The sequence below is a fragment of the Eucalyptus grandis genome, chromosome 11 (genome assembly GCF_016545825.1).
Source record: "Eucalyptus grandis isolate ANBG69807.140 chromosome 11, ASM1654582v1, whole genome shotgun sequence".
Lineage (NCBI taxonomy): Eukaryota > Viridiplantae > Streptophyta > Magnoliopsida > Myrtales > Myrtaceae > Eucalyptus > Eucalyptus grandis.
This window is the reverse complement of record NC_052622.1, coordinates 10,223,684-10,244,182: the sequence shown is the minus strand read 5'-3', so window position 1 is coordinate 10,244,182 and position 20,499 is coordinate 10,223,684. Positions and strand designations below refer to the sequence as shown.

The 20,499-nt window shown below is 39.5% G+C and overlaps 1 protein-coding gene, 4 non-coding genes and 1 pseudogene across 5 annotated transcripts; all 6 read right to left on the bottom strand.

Moving 5' to 3' along the window:
- Positions 1 to 514: 514 nt before the first annotated feature.
- On the bottom strand, positions 515 to 642 carry LOC120290088. Its single transcript, XR_005547962.1, has one exon. It is a non-coding gene; the product is annotated as a small nucleolar RNA snoR80 (small nucleolar RNA).
- Positions 643 to 790: 148 nt separating this feature from the next.
- On the bottom strand, positions 791 to 891 carry LOC120290081. Its single transcript, XR_005547955.1, has one exon. It is a non-coding gene; the product is annotated as a small nucleolar RNA Z152/R70/R12 (small nucleolar RNA).
- Positions 892 to 996: 105 nt separating this feature from the next.
- On the bottom strand, positions 997 to 1,083 carry LOC120290079. Its single transcript, XR_005547953.1, has one exon. It is a non-coding gene; the product is annotated as a small nucleolar RNA R11/Z151 (small nucleolar RNA).
- Positions 1,084 to 1,195: 112 nt separating this feature from the next.
- Positions 1,196 to 1,286, bottom strand: LOC120290075. The gene has a single exon (XR_005547949.1). It is a non-coding gene; the product is annotated as a small nucleolar RNA Z157/R69/R10 (small nucleolar RNA).
- A 7,014-nt stretch (positions 1,287 to 8,300) lies between these two features.
- LOC104427159 lies at positions 8,301 to 9,741 on the bottom strand (annotated as a pseudogene).
- Positions 9,742 to 11,109: 1,368 nt separating this feature from the next.
- LOC104424769 (peroxidase 27) lies at positions 11,110 to 13,344 on the bottom strand. Its single transcript, XM_010037271.3, has 4 exons — positions 13,078 to 13,344; positions 12,452 to 12,640; positions 11,860 to 12,025; positions 11,110 to 11,748 (listed from the first exon to the last, which is right to left on the bottom strand). The coding sequence occupies exons 1-4, from the start codon at positions 13,297 to 13,299 to the stop codon at positions 11,345 to 11,347; spliced, it is 981 nt and encodes a 326-aa protein (XP_010035573.1). The 5' UTR covers positions 13,300 to 13,344; the 3' UTR covers positions 11,110 to 11,344.
- Positions 13,345 to 20,499: the final 7,155 nt, after the last annotated feature.

The window sequence follows — 20,499 nt, the reverse complement described above, 5'->3', positions numbered from 1 at the left end:
TCCAACTCCTAATTAGGCTTGCCCCTCTTTTAGCTATGAACATAATCGGTTGTGATCATCTGTCAAATCCAATGTTCAATAAAAGCTGCTTGGTTCAGTTACCTTGTAAATTCCAAGTTTAACAAACACGACCCACAAGTTTTCTGATGTTATGACCTTCCAAGTAATCCAACTCTAGTTAGGCTTGCCCCTCTTTTAGTTATGAACATAATCGGTTTTGATTATCTGTCAAATCCAGTGTTTAATAAAAGCTGCTTGGTTCAGTTACCTTTTAAATTTCAAAGTTTGACAAACACGACCCACAAGTTCATCGGATCAATCTTTTCTGTGATTGTCATTCACATATCAAACTTGCCCGGGATCTTTTTCATTCCTCAAAACTGCCCAACATGCCACAGCAATTTCTCTATTAAATGTGTGGCTAAATGCCACAGCAACCTATACTTGTTCACTCTTAACTGTTGCTAAAATGTGAAAAGGATCAGACGAGATTTCTGATGTTATTGTCCGAAGGGAATGTATGAGGCGTTTCCAGGATCCAATGGCACTGAGAACTCAGCCACCGATCAGGATAGTGCCACAATGCTGATCTAGCGCCCAAGCCATTATGCCAAGAGGAACAGTTCATCCCCCAGAATTGGTAAAAGGGCGCCCCCAAATTTTTTAACTATTATTAAATTTTTAAATACTCAAACCCAACAATCAAAATCAGAAAAAACATAAAACTTTTGTCTAAATCCAAATCCAGAAAAGAGATTTTGAAAAAGAAAAAGACTTTTGAGGGATTATCGTTGCTCAGTGGAAGGAGAAGTCGTTTTATAAATTCGGGCTCACGGATTGATCCACTGCCCATCGACACCCCCTCGGGTGCCTTAATCTCATCACTGCAATCTCAATCCCACACCTAGAAAAAAGAATCGATCTTTATTTTCAAAACATAAAAAAGGACTGAAGAAATCGCCGTCGAAAAGATGGGTAAAATTCGAGAATCTACAAGGGCTTCAGTGTGTGTAACAATCAGATCATTGACGATGAAGCCTCACTGAAATCCGCTAAGATATAATGATTTATCATCACAAGCCCAATCTCAATAATAAAAACCCTAAATTACTGCGAAACGTACGATAATGAAGGAAGCGATTTGAAAGGAAGGGAGAACAAAGAAAAGAATAACAAGATCATGGGGAAGCGAAGAGAGAGTGCTCAGACAGCCAAGGGTTAGTCTTCAACTACGAGTAGTATCAGAAACTCTAGTCCACATACAATTGCATCATCACTGCACTCGCACCCACAAAAAATAACAAGAAGAAGAAGAAGAAGAAGAAGAAGAAGGCATGGATTTGAAGACGACCCGGACAGGCGGAACACCAGATGAAGACGCCGAGGGAAGCAAGACGGAGAGAGATTTGCAGAGGGAGGGAGAGAGGCAGGGAGAGCGATGGAGATGGGGATGAAGACGAAGGCCCTTGTTTCGCTTTATGTAGGCGACGGAGGGCGAGCGGGGGAGCCGACTTGGGGAAATTAGGGTTTTGTTTCTGCGTTTGCGGGTTTGGGCTTTCGTGGTGCCTTTTGGGCTGGGCTGAGATGGGCCTGCTTTGGTGAGAGACTGAGTACAAAGCCCATTAACAAGTTCCCCTTTTATACTCTCGTCCTCTTGCACTATGATGATAGAGACTTGCACGAAGTCAAAAGCGGCTTCCGAAGAGATTAATGACACAAGAGGATCGACCATTTACCTACTTTCATTTTTTTTCCCTCGAAATTACCAAGTTGTCACTCCTCGAAAACTCGTTTTACGATTTTGCTTGGGGTTTCGGCGATTTGATCGATATTGGTTTTGAGTATTTTGGATTTGCGTGAAAAATTAAAATTTGAGGTGAGCGTATTTGGGAGAAAAAAGATACGTTAATAGGAACACAAGAATTATAGAGGTGAAATTACAAAATGATCTCCAAAGGTGAATATCGCTGTTATGCTTTGATGAATTTCTTGATCTTTTGTGTGATCCCGAACGTACCGTCATGTCAAAATAACACCAGGCAAGGGGAGAAAAAGTCGAGCTCCTGAATTTTAAAGTATGGACTATCTGCCTCTTGAAGTTGCTCTTCCAGGTACATCTTCATATTGAATAACTGCACACAAGGTCAGCATGTTATTTCTCTTAAAAAGCTAGATTACTACATTGAAACGGCCAAAGATGACGAGCTTGAATAAAGTGCTTAAAAACAGCTTTTTTGTGTGTTTTAAATGATAGAAGAGGCTAAGTTTTTCCTCCTAACTCAACAATTCGGCGTTGTCATCTTCCATCACGTGTTTATATTAACCTCCAACCATGTCAAAAACATCTGTAAAGAAAATAAAATTCTCCTCGAATCCTTGACAATGTTTGGAACTTTATAGTAATCATCAAACATAGCAATTTGATTGTTAGCAGTTACTGAAACTATGAAACACGTAAGAAAATGAGCAACATAGGAAAATGAATATCTGTACGAATGTATTGTTATGGTCTTTCAAAAGACGCCGAATAAAAAAAGGCATGAGAGGAAGACAACCTCAACGAAAGCAGCTAGAAAAGACAATTATATAAGTATGGAAAGCAAAAAATTTCAAAAAATTTCAAAAAATAAAAAAATGACCATCATGACGCATAAGAATCAATAAAGACAACCACGTCATTATGAAAAACAAAATTCACCAAAAGTGGTAATATATATGAAACAAGAAAAGCATATCTAGAAATTAGAAATTATTCGGTACATCTTGTGTGCCAGCGTGACAGATAAGAAAGTCCTTAAAAACACAACACACGTTGTATGTGGAACTTAAAATTTGAAAACTCCTCTCTCCCCTCTCTCTCCCCTCTACATGCGATCTCCCCCTCCCCCAACGGACATGCTCTCTCACTTGACTCTCTCTCATCACCGCCCTCTCTCTCCCCACCACGTCCAATGAGCCACTGTGCTCTTGTCAGAGAAACGAGCCACAACACCGCTCCACTTCCACCATCGCAAAGTTCATTGGTCGGATAAGGGTGTGGTGGCTTGTCCGACGAACCACTGTGCGGCTCCCCTTAAAAGGATGCCTTTGCCATTGTCGTCGATCGGGCATGGTGGTAAGTCAATTGGACAAGGGCATGGTGGCTTGTTCGACGAGCCACTCCGCGATGGTTAGACGGAGGCTTGGTGGGAGAAAGAGGGGGCGCTGAAGAGAGAGAGATAGAGAGAGAGCGTGCTAGGAGAGGGGAGAGAGCGTGCAGGGGAGGCAGAAGAGAGAGCACGTAGAGAGAAGAGAAGAATTTTCAAAATAGTAACATCGGACCTACTTTGGACATGTGTCGCAACCTCATGGCCTTCTTATTTGTTGTGTTGGCACACAAAACATATCCACTATTTTCTCCCTTACAAACGACAAACTCCCGATTATTGAGGCACTCTGGCATACTGATATCTTACCTTACTTTAACTGCATTTCTAGTTTCAAGATCAAATGAGCAAGACACCCTCTAAGGAACACACTTGGTAAATTTTTCAAACAAAGTATGGCTAAGATATCAAAAAGATTTCGCTAACCTACTTTAGAGGGGCATATTTGGATTGGGATGACGTAGATTTCCCTCATCTTTCTCTAACTTCAATCACCTTCGAGGTGTCACTTTGACCATCCAAATGCTGCTGCATCTTGCACTTTTTGTTGTTGCAGTTTATGAATGAACTCAAATATGAGCATATTAAAGGAAAGCCACATTGCCCATATTTCTATGCAAATCAAAGAAGGTTTTAGCAATGTTATTACATGACAAGAGACACATAAGAGGAATGTGGTTTCTGACCAATGACTTATTGCATCGTTTCTTGGGGAATACCTTCTCCGAGGAGAATGCTTTCTGCCAATTTTATCCTCAAATATCCCCCGTTGATGGTCCCTCCTATTGGAATAATTAAATATTGAACCATGCTTTCGTCTAACAATTTAAGTTTTTTGAACGATTGATAGCATTCCCACCAAATCTCACATGATATCAGAATTAGAGATCTCTTTACAAGCCCTGTTTGCATCACAAATTAAATATGTCCATGCTTAGTTTTAGGCAAAAAGATCAAATTATGCGTGGGGGGAGTGTTAGAGTAATTATTAAACCATCCATTCATCTAATAATTTTTTTTTTGGTAAAATCCATTCATCTAATAATTTAAGCTTTTAGAATAGATTGTAATAATTCAACAAAATTTCATATAGTGTCAGAGTTAAAGGTCTTAAGAATAAATCTTTTCAGGTCCCATTTGCCTCCCCAATTAAATATGTCATCGCTTAACATTAGGTAAAAAGACTAGATTAAGTGTGAGGGAAAGTGGGAATAATTAAATATTAAATCATACAATTGTCTAACAGCTTAAGCCTTTAAAATTATTAGTGACGATCCTACCAAATTTCACACCTCCTACTTGTGAAATAATTAAATATTAAACAACACATTCGTTTAATGACTTAAACCTTTAAAACAGTTGGTGACAGTCCCCTAAATCTCATAGCTCCTACCTATGGTAAGAAGATAATGACTTCAAGTATGGGATGCACTATTGTCAAATCTAGCTTAGATGACCTACAAGTCATAGTGAAGCAAAGGTTAGCACCATAGTGATCAATATGAATAACACAATAACGGATAGAAAAAGTGCCTCCATGACATGCCGAGGGACCAGATCAACAAGCGATCTCGTAGAACGGATAGCTATAGACCCATGTACGGAGTAAATCATCAAGGCAACCCTTGAAACATTAGAGTAGAAAAGGACTTCAAGAATAGTTGGCAGCCCTCTTCTTCATGTCCAGCAACAAGAGACGCAAAGCATTCTGGAGGGTAAAATGAACGTGAGACATCAGTAAGAGGTTCTGGCAGCAGAACAAGAAGAGAGGGAGGAGAGGAGAAAGCGAGCTGAGTATAGTGGAGGCAAGTGGGCAAGTCGTGCAATCCATGATCTGTGTGTGTTATATCTATTTTATGAACTATGCGTGTTATGTGCTATGCACAGGTTGCAAAATCATGTTTCTTCATTCACATGTCCCGATCCCAATACCAGAGAAGGCGGGGAATCCCCACCCCTCTTTTCTCAAGTGAGAAGGGTGACTACTAGAGTAACTTCAGTGATCTAGATTTCTACCTTGAAAATTCTGCTTCGTTGCTTGCGTTAAAGATAGAGTGATGATTTAGCAAAAAGAGAACGCCGATGACTCCGAATCAAGAGGGAGAGAGGGACAAGGGCCGTACTTGGTTTAAGCTGTGGATTGGGCTAGAACTCTTGGGTCCAGAGCGAAGCTTGGATCGGGCTTAGAAGTTCATCCAATTCTGCACAACGAATGGGGTCGCATGTTGGGCTAGTTTGCACGAATTCTAATAAAGTGAATTATGTTTTATTCAATGCGAACATGCTACTCCTAAACATAAATGTATCTAATATATCAATGCAAAGAAATGCAATAAAGAATGCGAATACAAGACTATGCAGAATCATCATTTTTGTTTGGAGGTCAAACCCCATTGTCATTGACGAATTCGAATTGTAATTTTCTTACGAAATTTATGAGAAGTCTTTAGGTGAAAATTTATGCGTTGACAATAAAAAGATAACTAAAAAAGTGATTTTTCATAAAAATTTGTGGGAGGCATTATTGCATATTATTTTGTTTACAAACATGACATGATGCATATTTTAAGAAGAGAGTGAGGGCAGTTGGCCCCAACCTTTTTGCCATGTAGTACTGTCCTTGGAAAAATGGATAATGCTCGCTCAGTAACACAAAACCATCTTAGATGCTTTAATGTGGTGTGTGTATGTATGTGGTTGTGTCTCTATATATATTGCTAAACGACTAAGCGGAGCTGGTGCTTGAGATCGCATCGATGCTAAAATTAAAACTATTCAAATGGGCAAGTCTAGACGGCCACCCCTAGTACTAAATCTTTAAAAAAATTATTCGGACGCTGTGATGATTTGAAACCCTTTTTTCACACGAAATGCTCGGGCCGAGCCTACGCTAAAGTTGCGCGCATCGAATATTCTCCTGTAAGCAGTAGCGCAGAGTCCAAGTCTGCCCATTGACCTTCGGGCCAAGTGAAACGCCCCTACATTATTGACCTCTACTTCCGCTAAAGATATACATCAACTAATCCCTTTAGGTCTTCATTATAGTTGATTATACTGGCTATAAGTCAAGTTAGGAAAAAACGAAGATGTTCAATATGAAGAAAGGGGAAATTTATCCATGAATTGGGGGATACGGTGTAACGAAGCGTGCGCTCCGCCACCAATGCCTCTGCACTCGGGTCATGTGGCGGGATTTTCTCTTCAAAGTCTTTGAATTATGGAATTGAACTTCTATTTAAGGCAGAGCACTGCAAATAAAAATCAGTACTTATGCAGCTTCAAAATTGAATCGTACTTATCCTGTTGGAACTAAGATGAAACTTTTTAAGGATATGCATAAGTCTGAACTTAATGATTGTGGAACTCCGTCCTAGGAAACTCAAATTTCGATTGGATTACAGTGTTTAGTGGCTGTGCTAATACTTCTCCGGTTTGTTGGCTAATTACGATCAGGCCTTAGGATTATTTTAAAAAAAAAAAAAAGCAGCCTTTACGGAGTCACTTTGCTAGAAATATTTAATGATATAATTTTGTTACCTGTGCACGAGGGCTTATACGATATTATTTACTAATAGGAAATGCGTTGGCAACAGCATCGTTAGGAGAAATATCATTATTTTCTATCTGCGTCGAGCGAAATAAATTTTTTAAAAACTAACGATATGGGAATTAGGATAAAGCGCCATTTTCAGCGTGGAAAAGCACCTAGATTCAATGTCCTCAGTACCATCACCATATAGACCATAACAAGACCAAAATATTAAGACTTTAGTTAGCATGTACGCAGGCAGCTCCATCCCATATAAACCTGTGAAATAGGCGAGTTTGGTCGAAAATGGCCTAATTCAAATTGCCTCATTTTCATTTTGATATATTTCTGTACAATACAATTGTAATGACTCATATCCGATCAAATTTACATCACTAAAATTACAAATTTAGAGGCAATATCAAGTGAATGAGAGAGAGAGAGAGAGAGAGAGAGAGAGAGAGAGAGAGAGAGTTTAAATTAAATTATGAATCCATTTAACCCCCATATTATTGTATGACCCATTTATTAAATATAATTCATCCATTTGACAACTCTAACCATGAAATATAAGTTAGGAAATGCATCTATGATCAATTTCACATATTTAGTCCCATTTGTTTGTGTTTTTCAGAAATAAATGCCTTTAAATTCTCCTTTCTTGGTCATAATTCATAATTAAAAGTGACGACGGATTATCGTTGTTCAGTGGACGGAGAAGTCTGCGGGTGCAAAAAAGGGGCATAGTAATGTTTGCTATAATTGCCGTTCTTATTTAAGATTGTACATGCTCTATATTCATCATACCAAAACTACTCGATATGCCAAAGAAATGCTACCGTTGCACCTGAAGTTCTCTAAAAAATGCGGCTAAAATGTCTGAGGATCACAACTTCCTAGTCCTCTAGACACAACTGCACATGAAACCTCCTCATGGTCGTTCTTCATTAGACTGGCAATTCTCTTTCCCTTTTTGAAGCTTATCACTTTGATGGTGCCATCTATTCCTCTCAAGGTGATAATTCAATTTTTCGTTTTCTTTTTCCTAGTTTTTTTTTTCTCTTTTATGTTTCTGGGCAATATGATAATTGAATGTACGAGTCATTTCCAGGGTCAAATGGCACTGAAAACAAGAACCTTAAAAATCTTCAAACTTGAGCATTAAAGCCCAATTATAATTCCTCTTTTCCTCGTCCCCTTGTACTCTAATGATAGGATATACAGGTGGACGAAGATTAAAGCCACTTATTGAGAGATTTAATTACACGAGTGACCTTTTAAATGTACCTAATTTTGCAAATACTATTTACATATCTCTAAACGAAACATGTAAACTCCTTCTACGATTTTGATTGGGGTTCAAGTGATGATCAATGTCGGTTTAAGTGTTTTGGATGAGTGCGAGAATTCAGAATTTGGGGATGAACATTTTTTTCAAAGAAAACAGCGTAAACGTAATGCAAGGATAATAGATATGAAGGTGCAAATTAGTCTCCAAAAGGTAAAATAGAGATATGTAAATTATCATTGAATAAAATGTGAAGTATGTTAGTTGAATATCTCCTATTCATAATCACATTGCACCGAGGCATGCTTCCTTTTCTGTTTGTTTGGGCTAACACTGCTTATTCCCTTTGGTTTGGGCTATTCACCAGCGCACAATGCTTCCTTATCTCGCCCGCCAGCCCAGTCTTCACGTCGATCCGGCCCATCTTCTCCATTGCCAAGGCAAATTGAGCGTAGAAGTTGTCAAGTGACCCTTGAAGGACTTGTGTGATGAAGAGCTTGGTAGCAGGACTGGTAGTGATAGCAGAATCCGATCGAAAGATGGTATCGTTACTCAGGCTCCTGCACTTCTTGGCCTTGAGATTCGCCGCGTACCCGCTTTCCAAGGAGGGGTCTTGATCCTCACCGCCAGTGAAGTTGTATAGGTGGTTCCGGAAAGACGAGCAGTGAGATGCACCAATCGTGTGAGCTCCTATTTCAGAACAAGTCACATCAGCCGCTACTAATTTAGCGCATAACCAGCTTAGTCACGTACTGAATATACAGTTCGATCTCTCTCAATACTAATGGTTTAACTCATCAACTGATATCCTCTCATTTTTATAGGTGGGTGACATATGGCCTCACCGGACGATAAAACTAAGTCTTTAAGATCGAGTCCTTTATTGGCGAAAAATGTTTGGGGAGCGTTGAGTTTGCTGGATGGAGAAGGGATGTTGCTCAATGCTTCCGATGCCCTTGAAATTACTCCATCTCTTCTTACTGTAGGAACTCTCCAAAATGGACCTCCCTATAGTTTCATGCACATCAGATACAGTTTTAATTCCCCACTCAATCTCAATGTTTTTTTCGCTGGCAAATCTATACTCATTCCATCATCAGTGGAGAAAACAGTTTTCACATAGTGCTAAGATCTAGACGCACTTGAACAATGGATATCTGCTTTCGTGGAAATAATCTTTGTGCTGTTGTCCTTATAGTGGCCACAATTGCATCTCTTGCGGCCAAAGCTATGATGTCTGCGCAAGAGACAATCCTGGCATATTCAGCTTCGACAAGGCTCTTCGCTTGATCGATGAAGTCGATGCCTCTCACAGTGAAGTTTGGAGGAGAATCTCTCTCTGCTGGGTTGCTTCAACTAGAGTTCAAGAGCACAGAAGCGTCACAACCCTGACGGTGATCAACAAACGACGAGCTCAAATTTCTCAAAGCTAGCATGAGATTAAGAAAATACTAGTACTCTTGAAATGGAGATATGCAGTAACGATTCCTCCAAATTTCTCAAGTTTGCTGTAAGATATTAACGTGCACTGATGCAAGCTACATGGGAGAGAAAGTAAAAACCCCGACGAAGCAAATCATGAAAGTGCATCCTCAGCAGAGCGGCTGCTAAAGAATGAGCATTACGGATGTGATCTTCGACAACTCTCTCACAATTTTGTCAGCTTCTGGGCAGCTCTTAGAATAATAACCCATCTCAAGTTGAGCTTGAGTTGAGACAGCAATATTCCCTAGAAATCCCAAAACAATGCCCATGCCCAAACCAAACAGTCTTCCCATTTTGCTTCAACACAAATCCTTCTCCTTAAGCAAAACTTACTAGATTAAACGTGTTTTATTTGGATTTAACTCAAAAGTGCTTTGGTTTGGGATCTAGATGACAAAGTGAAGAAGAAGCCGTGCATGGTCGTATATATTACAGTGTTGGATATGCCATTAAGAACCTCAATGATGCAGACGGTTTCATGATCAACCAATACATGCGATGAGTTGTACACTGCTTTATGATACTTTCTCTTTCAGTAAATTTCAAGCAATTAAAAGAATTGACTACTTGGCCCTCCAGAGTGGTTGGGGCTGAATCAACAGCAGAGAAAGTAAGTGTATTTTGTTGAGATTATTTTGTCTTGGAAAGGTAATCCATGGAAGAGAGAAAAATATTATATACAATGAGAATATTAGAATGTAACGGTTTTGCCATGCCTCATTGAAGTTGGAGCCATGCATGCTCAACCAAATTCATTCGTATTTCCTTCAAACGAAGTAAATTGGATCATACAACAAAGGATAAACATTTCATATACGCCATCTCCATGCTTTCATCACAACTCATTTCATGATTTCCTTCTCCAAATCAACACCCAAAGGACCAAGTATAACAAATACGCTAGGAAGGGGAAATAACATAAGAACCTATGAAAAATTTAAGGAGGGTTAGTATCGTATCGTCATTATATAAACCATCCTTTGATAATTTGCATGTTGGACACACAACTAGCACTTATAAATTTTATTGATCCTGCGTTCTTAATTGCAAATTCACATGTATACCCAATTTGCGTTGGTCCAGTCTTCTTTAGTAGGAGGATCTGATTCCGGAGTTAAGTGGATGTTCAGTCAGTGAATATTAAAATACTGACTTCTTAATCCCGTGTCCTGAAAGCTTAAATTTTGAAAGAATGACAGATTTCTGTTATTGTAGTTCAATATTTTTATATGCTTAAGTGGCCTTGAAATAGATCGTCAAGAAGAGAGTAAAACCAGTCAAAGGCAATTTCGTGTTGTATAATCGGAAGATTAAGGGATGTTAGTCAGAACAAGTTTCTAATTAATCATTCCCAACTTGCCCAGAAAGTAACCACTTTGCCTGTACTTTCATTCTCTATCATCATGAGAGATTCTCTCTGGCTGAGAGTTTTCTTAACGGTTCTCCTCCTTTTCCTCAGCTTTTTGCTTACTGATGGATGCACATCGTCGTGCCGACACCATTAGCTTTTGTTCATGGATTCCGCCGCCTCGGTATACCAATTTAGTAGACTGGTTTTAGTATTTATATGTATTATTCGACTTTTGATTTGTGTTGAGTGAGTGAAATGATTTGTGGTGCCTATTATCGATGCGCTGGGGAGGCTAATTTAACAATGTAAGGAATATGCAATGAACATGTGCTTATAATATGTTAATAGTCACATGCTTTGTCCTTACGCCAATTATTGTCGATTTATACATCCCGACGAATAGTAAAGCAACAGCATCTTGAACGCTACCTTTCCGAGACCGACATTCCACCCACCGCATCAATCAGAACAGGAAAAACTAAAGAATACCACACAACATGCAAAACCTTTGTAAATTCAAGGTGAGAGACAAACGACTCGATTGGTTAGTTAACCAAATAGCATTTCTTCCTAATCTCGCCCGAATTGCCGGTGAGAACGCCGACGTTCCCCATGTTAACCATGGACACGCCAAAGTCTTTGGCAAATGTCGATTTGCTCGTCAGCTGGAGCTGCACGTAGGATTTGGTGGTGCTGTCGGTGAGCAGCGCGGCATCAGACTGGAAGAGGCCTCTCCTCTTGGAGACGAGGGTGTAGTAGTCCACGTCAAACGTCTTGGCGCTCCCCGGGTCCATCTCAACGATGGTGGTGGCGTCGTTCGGCTTGCACTTGGTCTTGAGCTGAGCGACATAGTTGGGGTCCATGGATGGGTCGGCGTCGTTCTTGCCAGTGAAGTTGTACAGACGGTTCGTGAAGGAGGAACAGTGCGACATTCCGAGGGTGTGTCCTCCTGAATTATCATCGAATCAACCACACCGTTAATTTCACTGTACTTAAATTATAAACTAATGATTAGGACTTTCAATAATGTTAGGTATATGTACTATGATTGGTCTCGTACCTGAGAGAACGGCAAGGTCTTTGACGCTGAGACCCTTCGCGGCAAAGGACGATTTAAGCGCAGAAATGCTGAAAGTAGGAGCGGGCAAGTTGTTTAAGGCATCTTGAAGCTTAGACACTCTGCCATCCCTCCTTCCTGTGGGGACTTGCCAATATGGACCGTTCATCTGAAACCAATTACAAGTTAAAGATATTTGATATTCTTACTCTATACCTTCATAGTAAAAACTGGAAATTCCATATCCATTAGCCGTGTTATCCAACCAACAATTTAGAAAAATCATGTCACATTTCATAAATTGACATCATTTATTATTTAAGGGAGTGGACGCAAAAACCACTCTGCAAACCACATGAACTAGTTGAGTCCAAGTTTATGACCTGTGCAGATGACTTGCACTCTGATCAGTTTGCGTTATCCACACGCTCATCAGAAATAAAATTTGATAATCAATTCCATTCGAAATCATTGATAAAAAAATGTTGATTTATCACAAAAATAGAATTTATGAAACAATTTTCGTTGATGACCAGTATTATAGAAATCCCTAGCTAGAATACAACAGGAATCGAATATTTAATTAATCAATTACCATGGAAACTGCATCACGAGCAACTAGAGCAAGAATATCAGCACAAGACACAACACCAGGACATTTTTTTTCAAGGGCATCTTTAGCTGCTTCGATGACTTGGTATCCTCTCAGTGACAGGTTTGGAAACGCATCTTTCTCTGCTTGGTTAGAAGATGTTGAATTCAGTAGCACAGAGCCATCACATCCCTGCAAATAAACCCAAAAAAGAGAGGGAAAGAAAGGCAAAAAAAAAAAAAAAAGGAACTTTAGAACTTGGTGAAGGTGCATGCCTCTGCATGAATTTGTAATATGGTAAATTTGTCTCATTTCATGACATGAAGTTTCGAATCAGGAAAACGAGACATTTGACTGCGCACAACATATGTGTCATCCAAAATCAAGTTTGATTATCCAGAGACGGATTGTTTTAAGGAACGCAAATGTGTCTACTAACATAAAACTAGTTATCTAATTAAGATAGATCTCTACACATCAACTAATTATAGCTACAACTTATTTCGCAACAAATTAATGATGTGGGGAGTGATGTGCATATGTTTGATTCAAAGAAACTACATGCAGTAATTGAGAAATTGATGGCAACGGGGTCACTCGAGTAGAATAAACCGCTAAAATGGAAGTACCCTGACGAAGCAGTCATGGAAATGCATCCTCAAGAGAGGAGCGGCAAGAGAGGGCGCTCGAGAAATGAAGCTCGCCGCCGCTTTCTTAACTATCTCCTCAGCCTGAGGGCACGTATTCTTGTAGAACCCTATTTTGAGGCCTTGAGCATTGGCGACGTCGAGAATAAAAGCGACGAGCGCGAGCTGGAAAACCAGGAGAGAGAGAAGCTTCTGAGCAGCCATTGGGATTGCTTTACAGTATCGCTAATCAGCTGGTGAATGGCAATGAAGGTGTTGAGGATGACACAAGCCTTTTATAGGTCAGCACGAGTCTATGAAATTGCTAAACAAGATAAGGGAAGAGAAAAAAATAATAATATAGAGGAGACGAACTGTCACGGGGCCCCAACTGAGGATGAGTTGGTGGTGTTCGATAATAGGCGGTGTGAATTACGAGGGCTGACCTTTTGGGGATTTGTTCTTGTATGAATCTTTGTTCTTGAGTTTAATGAATTTTATTCCTTTTCATGATTAAGTTCAAAGCCAATTCCTATAAGAAAGTAGGGGAAAATTACCGAAAAGAAAGTCATTAATTTATCCTAGGCAGTCAATACGGTTCTATTAAGGATTCTTAGCCTTATTAAAACATACTTATCGAGTGATTGGATAAGACTATATATTTCATTGAAAGCTAATGATCACTTGCTTATCATCAAGTATAATCTTCTCAAATTACTTAATATGACTAAGTTTGAAGAAAGATTTCAAACAGCTTTACTCACTCAAGCAGAGGTTGATAAAAAATGATATGAGATCACACACTCTTGCAAACGTAGTGTCAAGATCTAAATTACCCAGTCATCACTCACTTCAAAACATGGATGGCACACAAACAAAAGAAATTGAATCTGATTTGGATATTGTTAAAAATTTCAACCCAAAATTGATTTCTTTAACTCTGCCTAGACTATCCATATAAAGTCTAAGAAAAGATGGGAAAAAAAAGTTAAGTTATTAGGCAGAGAATAACTACAACCAAAGGTCCATATTAAACTTCGTGCTCAAGGGACACTTTCAACATATATTATGGCACCACTAGTCGTATGCATGGCATAATATAATTTTTTCACATCAAACATATATATTACTAAAAGGACTAAATTCTATATCATTACAGGCAAAGCAAGAACAGCATAATATGTACATAATATATAACTGGAACCAAAGTAACTTTAAGGTCGACCATCCTTAGATGCGGTGCACGAGATTTAAAACATGTTATATATTAGTTAGAAGGCTATAAAGCTTAGTTGTAATTCAATATTCAAATCAGAAGAAAACAATATGGAATCAATTAAAAGGAATAGCAAAACAAACCATCCACTTCTTTTCCATAAAACCTCACGAAGCAACCATAACACCACAGCATCCTTATAAAAAAACTATAAAGATTTCAAGAATGTCAAGAGATCTAATCATGGAATTGAGATGCCCTCGACGAGCTTTTGCATGCATGTGTTAGCTCAAAAGAATCGGTCTCTCTCTCTCTCTCTCTCTCTCTAATCATGTCGAGAAGTAGGTCCACGACAGCGGCTATAGGTCCCAAAGGTAGAATTATTGAAGAGATCAGAACGTGTTTCTTTTTTTAATTACGATTCGACAGCTTCAGAAAAGTCAAAATCCGACTGGCTTTAACAATTCCCGAGTATGGTAAGGCGGAAGAATCGTGCACGAGAGGACGTCTGGCAGATGGGTTTGATCAATGTACATGTGATCAGAGAAGGTTATATTAATTAACGTAAATCCACAGATGAACTCTCCAATAATCTCCTAGTTAGGCTGGTCCATCCAAATCGAACGTCGGTCTTCCGTCATTATAAAGCTTTTCCAAACTAGTTTGACCACGAACGATGGCAACGTTATAACGGCCAGCTCATTTTATTCCATCGAAGTAATATGCACTTCTAAATTTCGCCAGCCCGTAAACTTGCACTGAATGATTGATGTTTTAACCAGAGTTCCAATTACTACACAACGTATACTTGGTATGGGTGGCGTGTTTCAGACTTATTAATGAGTAGGGGTGTGCAAAAGAACCGAGACCCGTCCGGACCGCCCGGAACCGGACTAGAACCGCCCGGAACCGGTGGTTCTTGAGGGAACCAGTCCAGTTCCCGGTTCCAATTTATGGGAACTAGTGGGTACCGGTCCAATTCCCGGTTTCATAGGCGGATCCATCCGTCCGTCCACCCGAACCGAACCAACTATTTTAAAATAATATATTAATTTTTAATATTAATCTTTAGTGAGCTAAAGAGTTTTAGATATCAATAATTAATATAAGTTTTTCTCCTAACCAGAGAAGGCATATAAATATTATGTATTAGTACCAAGGCATTGGGCCCACTCGTAAGTAATAAGCCGAAAAAATGAATTTAAAAAGGAAACTTACTATGTTTATGAAAATTTGCTTACAGAAATGGTGGTGCTGGTTCTACACTTTCTTTGATTAAAGACACCCTTTTTGTAGTTAACTTTTCAAAATATCCTTCATTGTTTTATCCGCAGTCGCATATAACTTCCTCTTGGTTTGTCTTTGAAATAAGGACAATACTCTAGCTTCATGACGTTGACATTGCACTCAAAAGCGCTACGGCGTCACCACCCGGACTAGGGGTGTGCAAAAGAATCGGGACCTGCCCGGACCACCCCGAACCAGTGGTTTTTTAAGGAACCGATCCAGCTCCCAGTTCCATGGACGGTCCGTCAGTCCATCCCTTTTGCTATCTCTCTATTCAGCCCTCCAGTGCCAATTTACCGGCACCGTCGCCCTCGACAGCAAGTTAGCAACAAATTCATGTGGAAGGATCTGCCCAACAAGATCTCTGAGACCGGTTCCATGGATCCACCCGAGAACCGGACCGGACTGACAATCCGGTTCCCGAGTAGATCCATGCAACTAACGGGTGGATCCCAATTCCAATTTTTCGGAACCAATTCTTAGTGGGCGGTTCCTGATTCTAGGTCAAGAACTGCCCATCTAGACCATGCACACCCATATTAATGAGTCAGTTATTATCGAGTATTTAAATTTCTTTTTCATTATTTTCTTCACAGATTAGATGCTCATATGCTAGTAAGGCACTAGATGGAAAACTATCCAATATTGTGTCCGAGCTACATATCGTCAGTTAGATAGAGAACTGCCTCTTGATAATCGAAATTTCCATTTATAATTTGTATAGTCTTATTTTATGCGTTTGACTGTACATTGCACACATAAGAAAATGTTCAAACAAATATTTGATCATAGGTGACGCAGATGGCGCTTTCCCATGGACTCAAACTTTTGACGCAAATAGTTTCTTCGTGGGCCAAGCATTTTTTATTCCTTTTCATGGGACACAGGTACGAGCGCGGCTGGCACAGCAACTCGGCTCACACTTCAATTGGAGTTCCCCAGGGCAAAATCAAACTCACAAATATCGGTTTCTAAGTCAAACGGATGGAAACGCCCCTGCCATTCAACGCGAGGGTGAGTCCAGCCATCATTTACTCCTTCCAAGTATTTTTCTTTCGCTACTATTCATTTAATATCACATTCTTCATTATCGAATTCCACCGCCCTTTTGAATCATCAGAATATTTAAATTTATTTCTCCCCGTTGAATAAAGAATATAGCAATTTCTCTTAGATTTATTAGTCCAAGTAGATGACTAATATGATAATATTTATTATCGAATTCCACCAGCAGAAGATTGTATTATAACTCTCACTTTACTTTCTAAAATGGCTATTCTTCATTTCTCAATCAATTGGTGGACATACAACCCCATTGTCAGCCCAATCTCCGTTTCACCTCAAAGGTAGACAACAAGAAAATTGTCCAAAAAATCCTAAACCTATTGCACTTTTACCAATTTAGTCATAAACCTTTCAATTTTATTCATTGAATCTTAAACCCTTTTATTTATTGCTAATTAAATCAATCTGGCTAATTTTGGCCTAAAATTACTAATATGAACATCGACGATGCCACATAGAACTATCGGTGCTGATATTGATAATTTTTAATATTATTTTAATATTTTTAAAAAATTTATTATTTATTCTAATTTTCTCTCTCTCTCTCTCTCTCTCTCTCTCTCTCTCTCTCTCTCTCTCTCTTTCTTTCTTTCTTTTCTCCTTTGCTTCTTCTTCTTCCTTTTGCTAGTAATTGGCCATTGAAGGCCAGCCACCGACCATGCTAGGTCAACTGGCTTGGCCTACTACTGACAAGGCACGGTTGGGAGAGGTCGATCCAACAAGGGTTAGCCTCACCCAAGCTAGATTAGCGAGACTGGCCCTAGCCTAGGCCAAAGGGGCCTCATTGAGCATTAGCCAAGCAAAGGCAACGCCAGGTGAGGGCCGGCCTCACCTAGGTGGGCAAGTCCTGGCGAGGCTGACTCTCGCCCAAGCTAAGGTGGCCTCACTGGGCATTGCTTAGGCTCGGCTAACATAAGGCCGCCCTAGCCTGGGCGAAAGCCGGCATCTCCTGGCCTGGGTGAGGTTGACCTCACCTACCTTGGGTGAGGCCAATCCTTGTCAAGGCTTGCCCAACCACACCTCGCTTGTGGCTAGCGAGGAGTTGGCCTAGCAAAAGGAGGAAGAAGAAGAAAAAAAAAAAAAAAGGAAAGAAAGAAAGAAAGAAAAAAAAAGAGAGAAAAAGAGAACAAAAAATAAAATAATAAAAAATTAAAATATTATTAAAATTTGTCTAGTCAAGCTAACGCTTCTAAATCAGTGCTTTCTGACTATAATTGGTTAGATAGATTCAATTGATAAGAAGTGAAAATGCTTATTACTCAATTAACAAAAGTGAAAGATTTAGGACTGAATTGATAAAAGCGTAATAGGTTTAGGGTTTTTTGGACAATTTTCCCTACAAACAACATCGTCCTTCATGTAAGTGGCCAGAAGACTAGTTACTAGTAAGAGAAATCATGTAGAGATATCACTTTAGACAATGCTACTGAAATTTTCAATTGGGACGAGGGGCATAAGAAAAAGTGTGCTTACCTCGAGCATCTACTAATGTAAGAGCTATGCAAGATGCAAGTGTTATGGTCTCAAGATTTTCTATGAAGAAATGGTCGTGTTTGATTCAAGAAGATTGTCCAAAATCATCTAGGGTTTCTGGAACATTCTTAGGGAATGGCAATACAGTAATTATCTCGAATTTTAGAGCATTCTTGGCATAAATGCCAGTAGTTGGGAGATGGGGAAATGTGGTTTCATCCACTAGATCAAATGTCAATCAACCGTAGTAATGGGGGACTTCTTATATAAAGAGGGGAACTCTCTATCCTTCATTTATATCTATCTAAATATTTTAGCTATATTTCTCTCCCACAGCTTCTATTTCTAGACTTTCTCTCAATTTGGGTGGGCAAGTAAGCGGGTTATTTATGTTAAAACTCCATCGTATAACATAAGCAAACAAGCGTCCCCTGTGAACAATTTGAGTGAAAGTAGCAACAGTAAACAGGAACTAGAAAACATACTAATTAGGATGCACGAGAAGGATAGCACAGCAAAGACAGTCGATAATACAAGATGATACAGAGCATTCTAATTTCATTTACTATCAGATTAAGCAACAGCTAACCTGATTTTCAAGAGACATGATTGTCCAAATTTTTCCTTAATGACATTCTATTGTGTTCTTCTTCTTCTTCTTCTTTTGATTTTGGGGTGAGGGAAATCCAAGAGATTATTGATACATTTTTTTTTTTTTTTTTTTTTTTGGGTTTTGGGGTGTTCGGTACCATTGTCACCCATGATAATATTTCATTTCATCTTGGCCGTATAACTCATTTAACTAACTAGAGAAAATTTCCCCCTCTTGTGACCCAAAAATCATATCACGGGATGAATTGGTGGCTATTCGGCTGAATAGAAAGTATCTTATGGCCATTGTTTCTTTTACTATAACCTGTATTTGTTATTGCGAAGAGAAGCACGCTTATCGTAATAGTAAAACAAGGGAAAATGGGGATAAAGATGAAGAAGCTATCAAACCAGTCTTTCAAGAGTTACTAAATTCTCACAACTTCATGCATGTAAATTCTTTCACAGGCCAACAAATGCAATTTAAAACGAAAGGAATTTGTTCGAGTGACCCGGGCTCTTGTTAATTAACTATAATAAAAGAAGTATTACAATGTTCAATGCGTTAACTTTCTATGAATTGTGCAATCTGTATTTTGAAAATTTAAACTATCAATTTTATGTTTAACAAATGCCTTCGGGCACCTATTGATAAGGCCAAAACCAAAAGCATTTCGAAATCACATATCTCTAACAACAATCTCTGCATACCCGTCGATGCCGGAGAAAGCTAGTCTTTCTGACAATCTCAAGATTCACCTGCTACATCATGTACAAAGACAAAGCATCAGAAGCCACTCTAAGTTCAAGACATCAGCCATCAAATGAATTTGGTCATTGGTACTCAATCTGTTAGTCAAATCCCAAACTCCTAAGTTCCTAACCACTTTGCCCTATCACCTGATATCATCATCACGATTTACCAACCCATAGCATCTGAATCGAATCCATTTCACCGTTCACCAGGCTTTCAAAAAGCGGTCTCCTACAATGCAACAAAATATTGCCAGTTCCAAGTAGCCGAGTCAAGACGACCAGATCCAATGCACAATCATGGATCATGGCTAGATACTTTCCCCTCTTCTAGCAATGATATCTCTATAGGATAAATGAGGGTCAGTTCACCAAACATTCACTCAAGCCGTGAGTGGGAAGAACCTGAGAAGTGTCGACACGCCCTGGATGAGCAAAGTCCTGGCCTTCAACACTTCTTGCACGACGAGAACCGTACCCGAGACCAGATAATTCTTCACCCTACCCTCAATCCTCTTCAAAATCATTGGCTGGAGCATTTTCAAGTCCACTTTCCACTTTAAAGTCGAGCATGCAGTGTCGAGCATGCATACTGCAATAGTATGAAACAATTAAGACTGAGGATAAACTGAAAATGAACATACCTGTCGCTCAAAAAGAGACAACAGATCCAAAATGATTCGATCAAGGTCGTAAGGACAAGCGGCAGTGCTTGATTTAGAGGCTAAACGTGATTTTCTGGGGAAAAAGGGCCGTGGGCCGTGGCCACAGGCCGCTGAATTCTAATGAACCGAATTAACCAAAATACCCAGGACATTCGAACGATCACCCTCTTCACCTCCGTCGAGAGCTGCTATCTCCATTGGCCCCATTTTTTATTTTTTTTATGCCGATGATCCGACCTAACTCACCTTATAGGAACACAGCACCGACTATATCTCGGAGGATACTAGCCCAGTAACTCACCAATCAGGACCCCCCGCTTAAGTTACGGAACTGCTCTGGGAGTTGTCGCGGACTTTAGAAGTCGAAAACCCGAC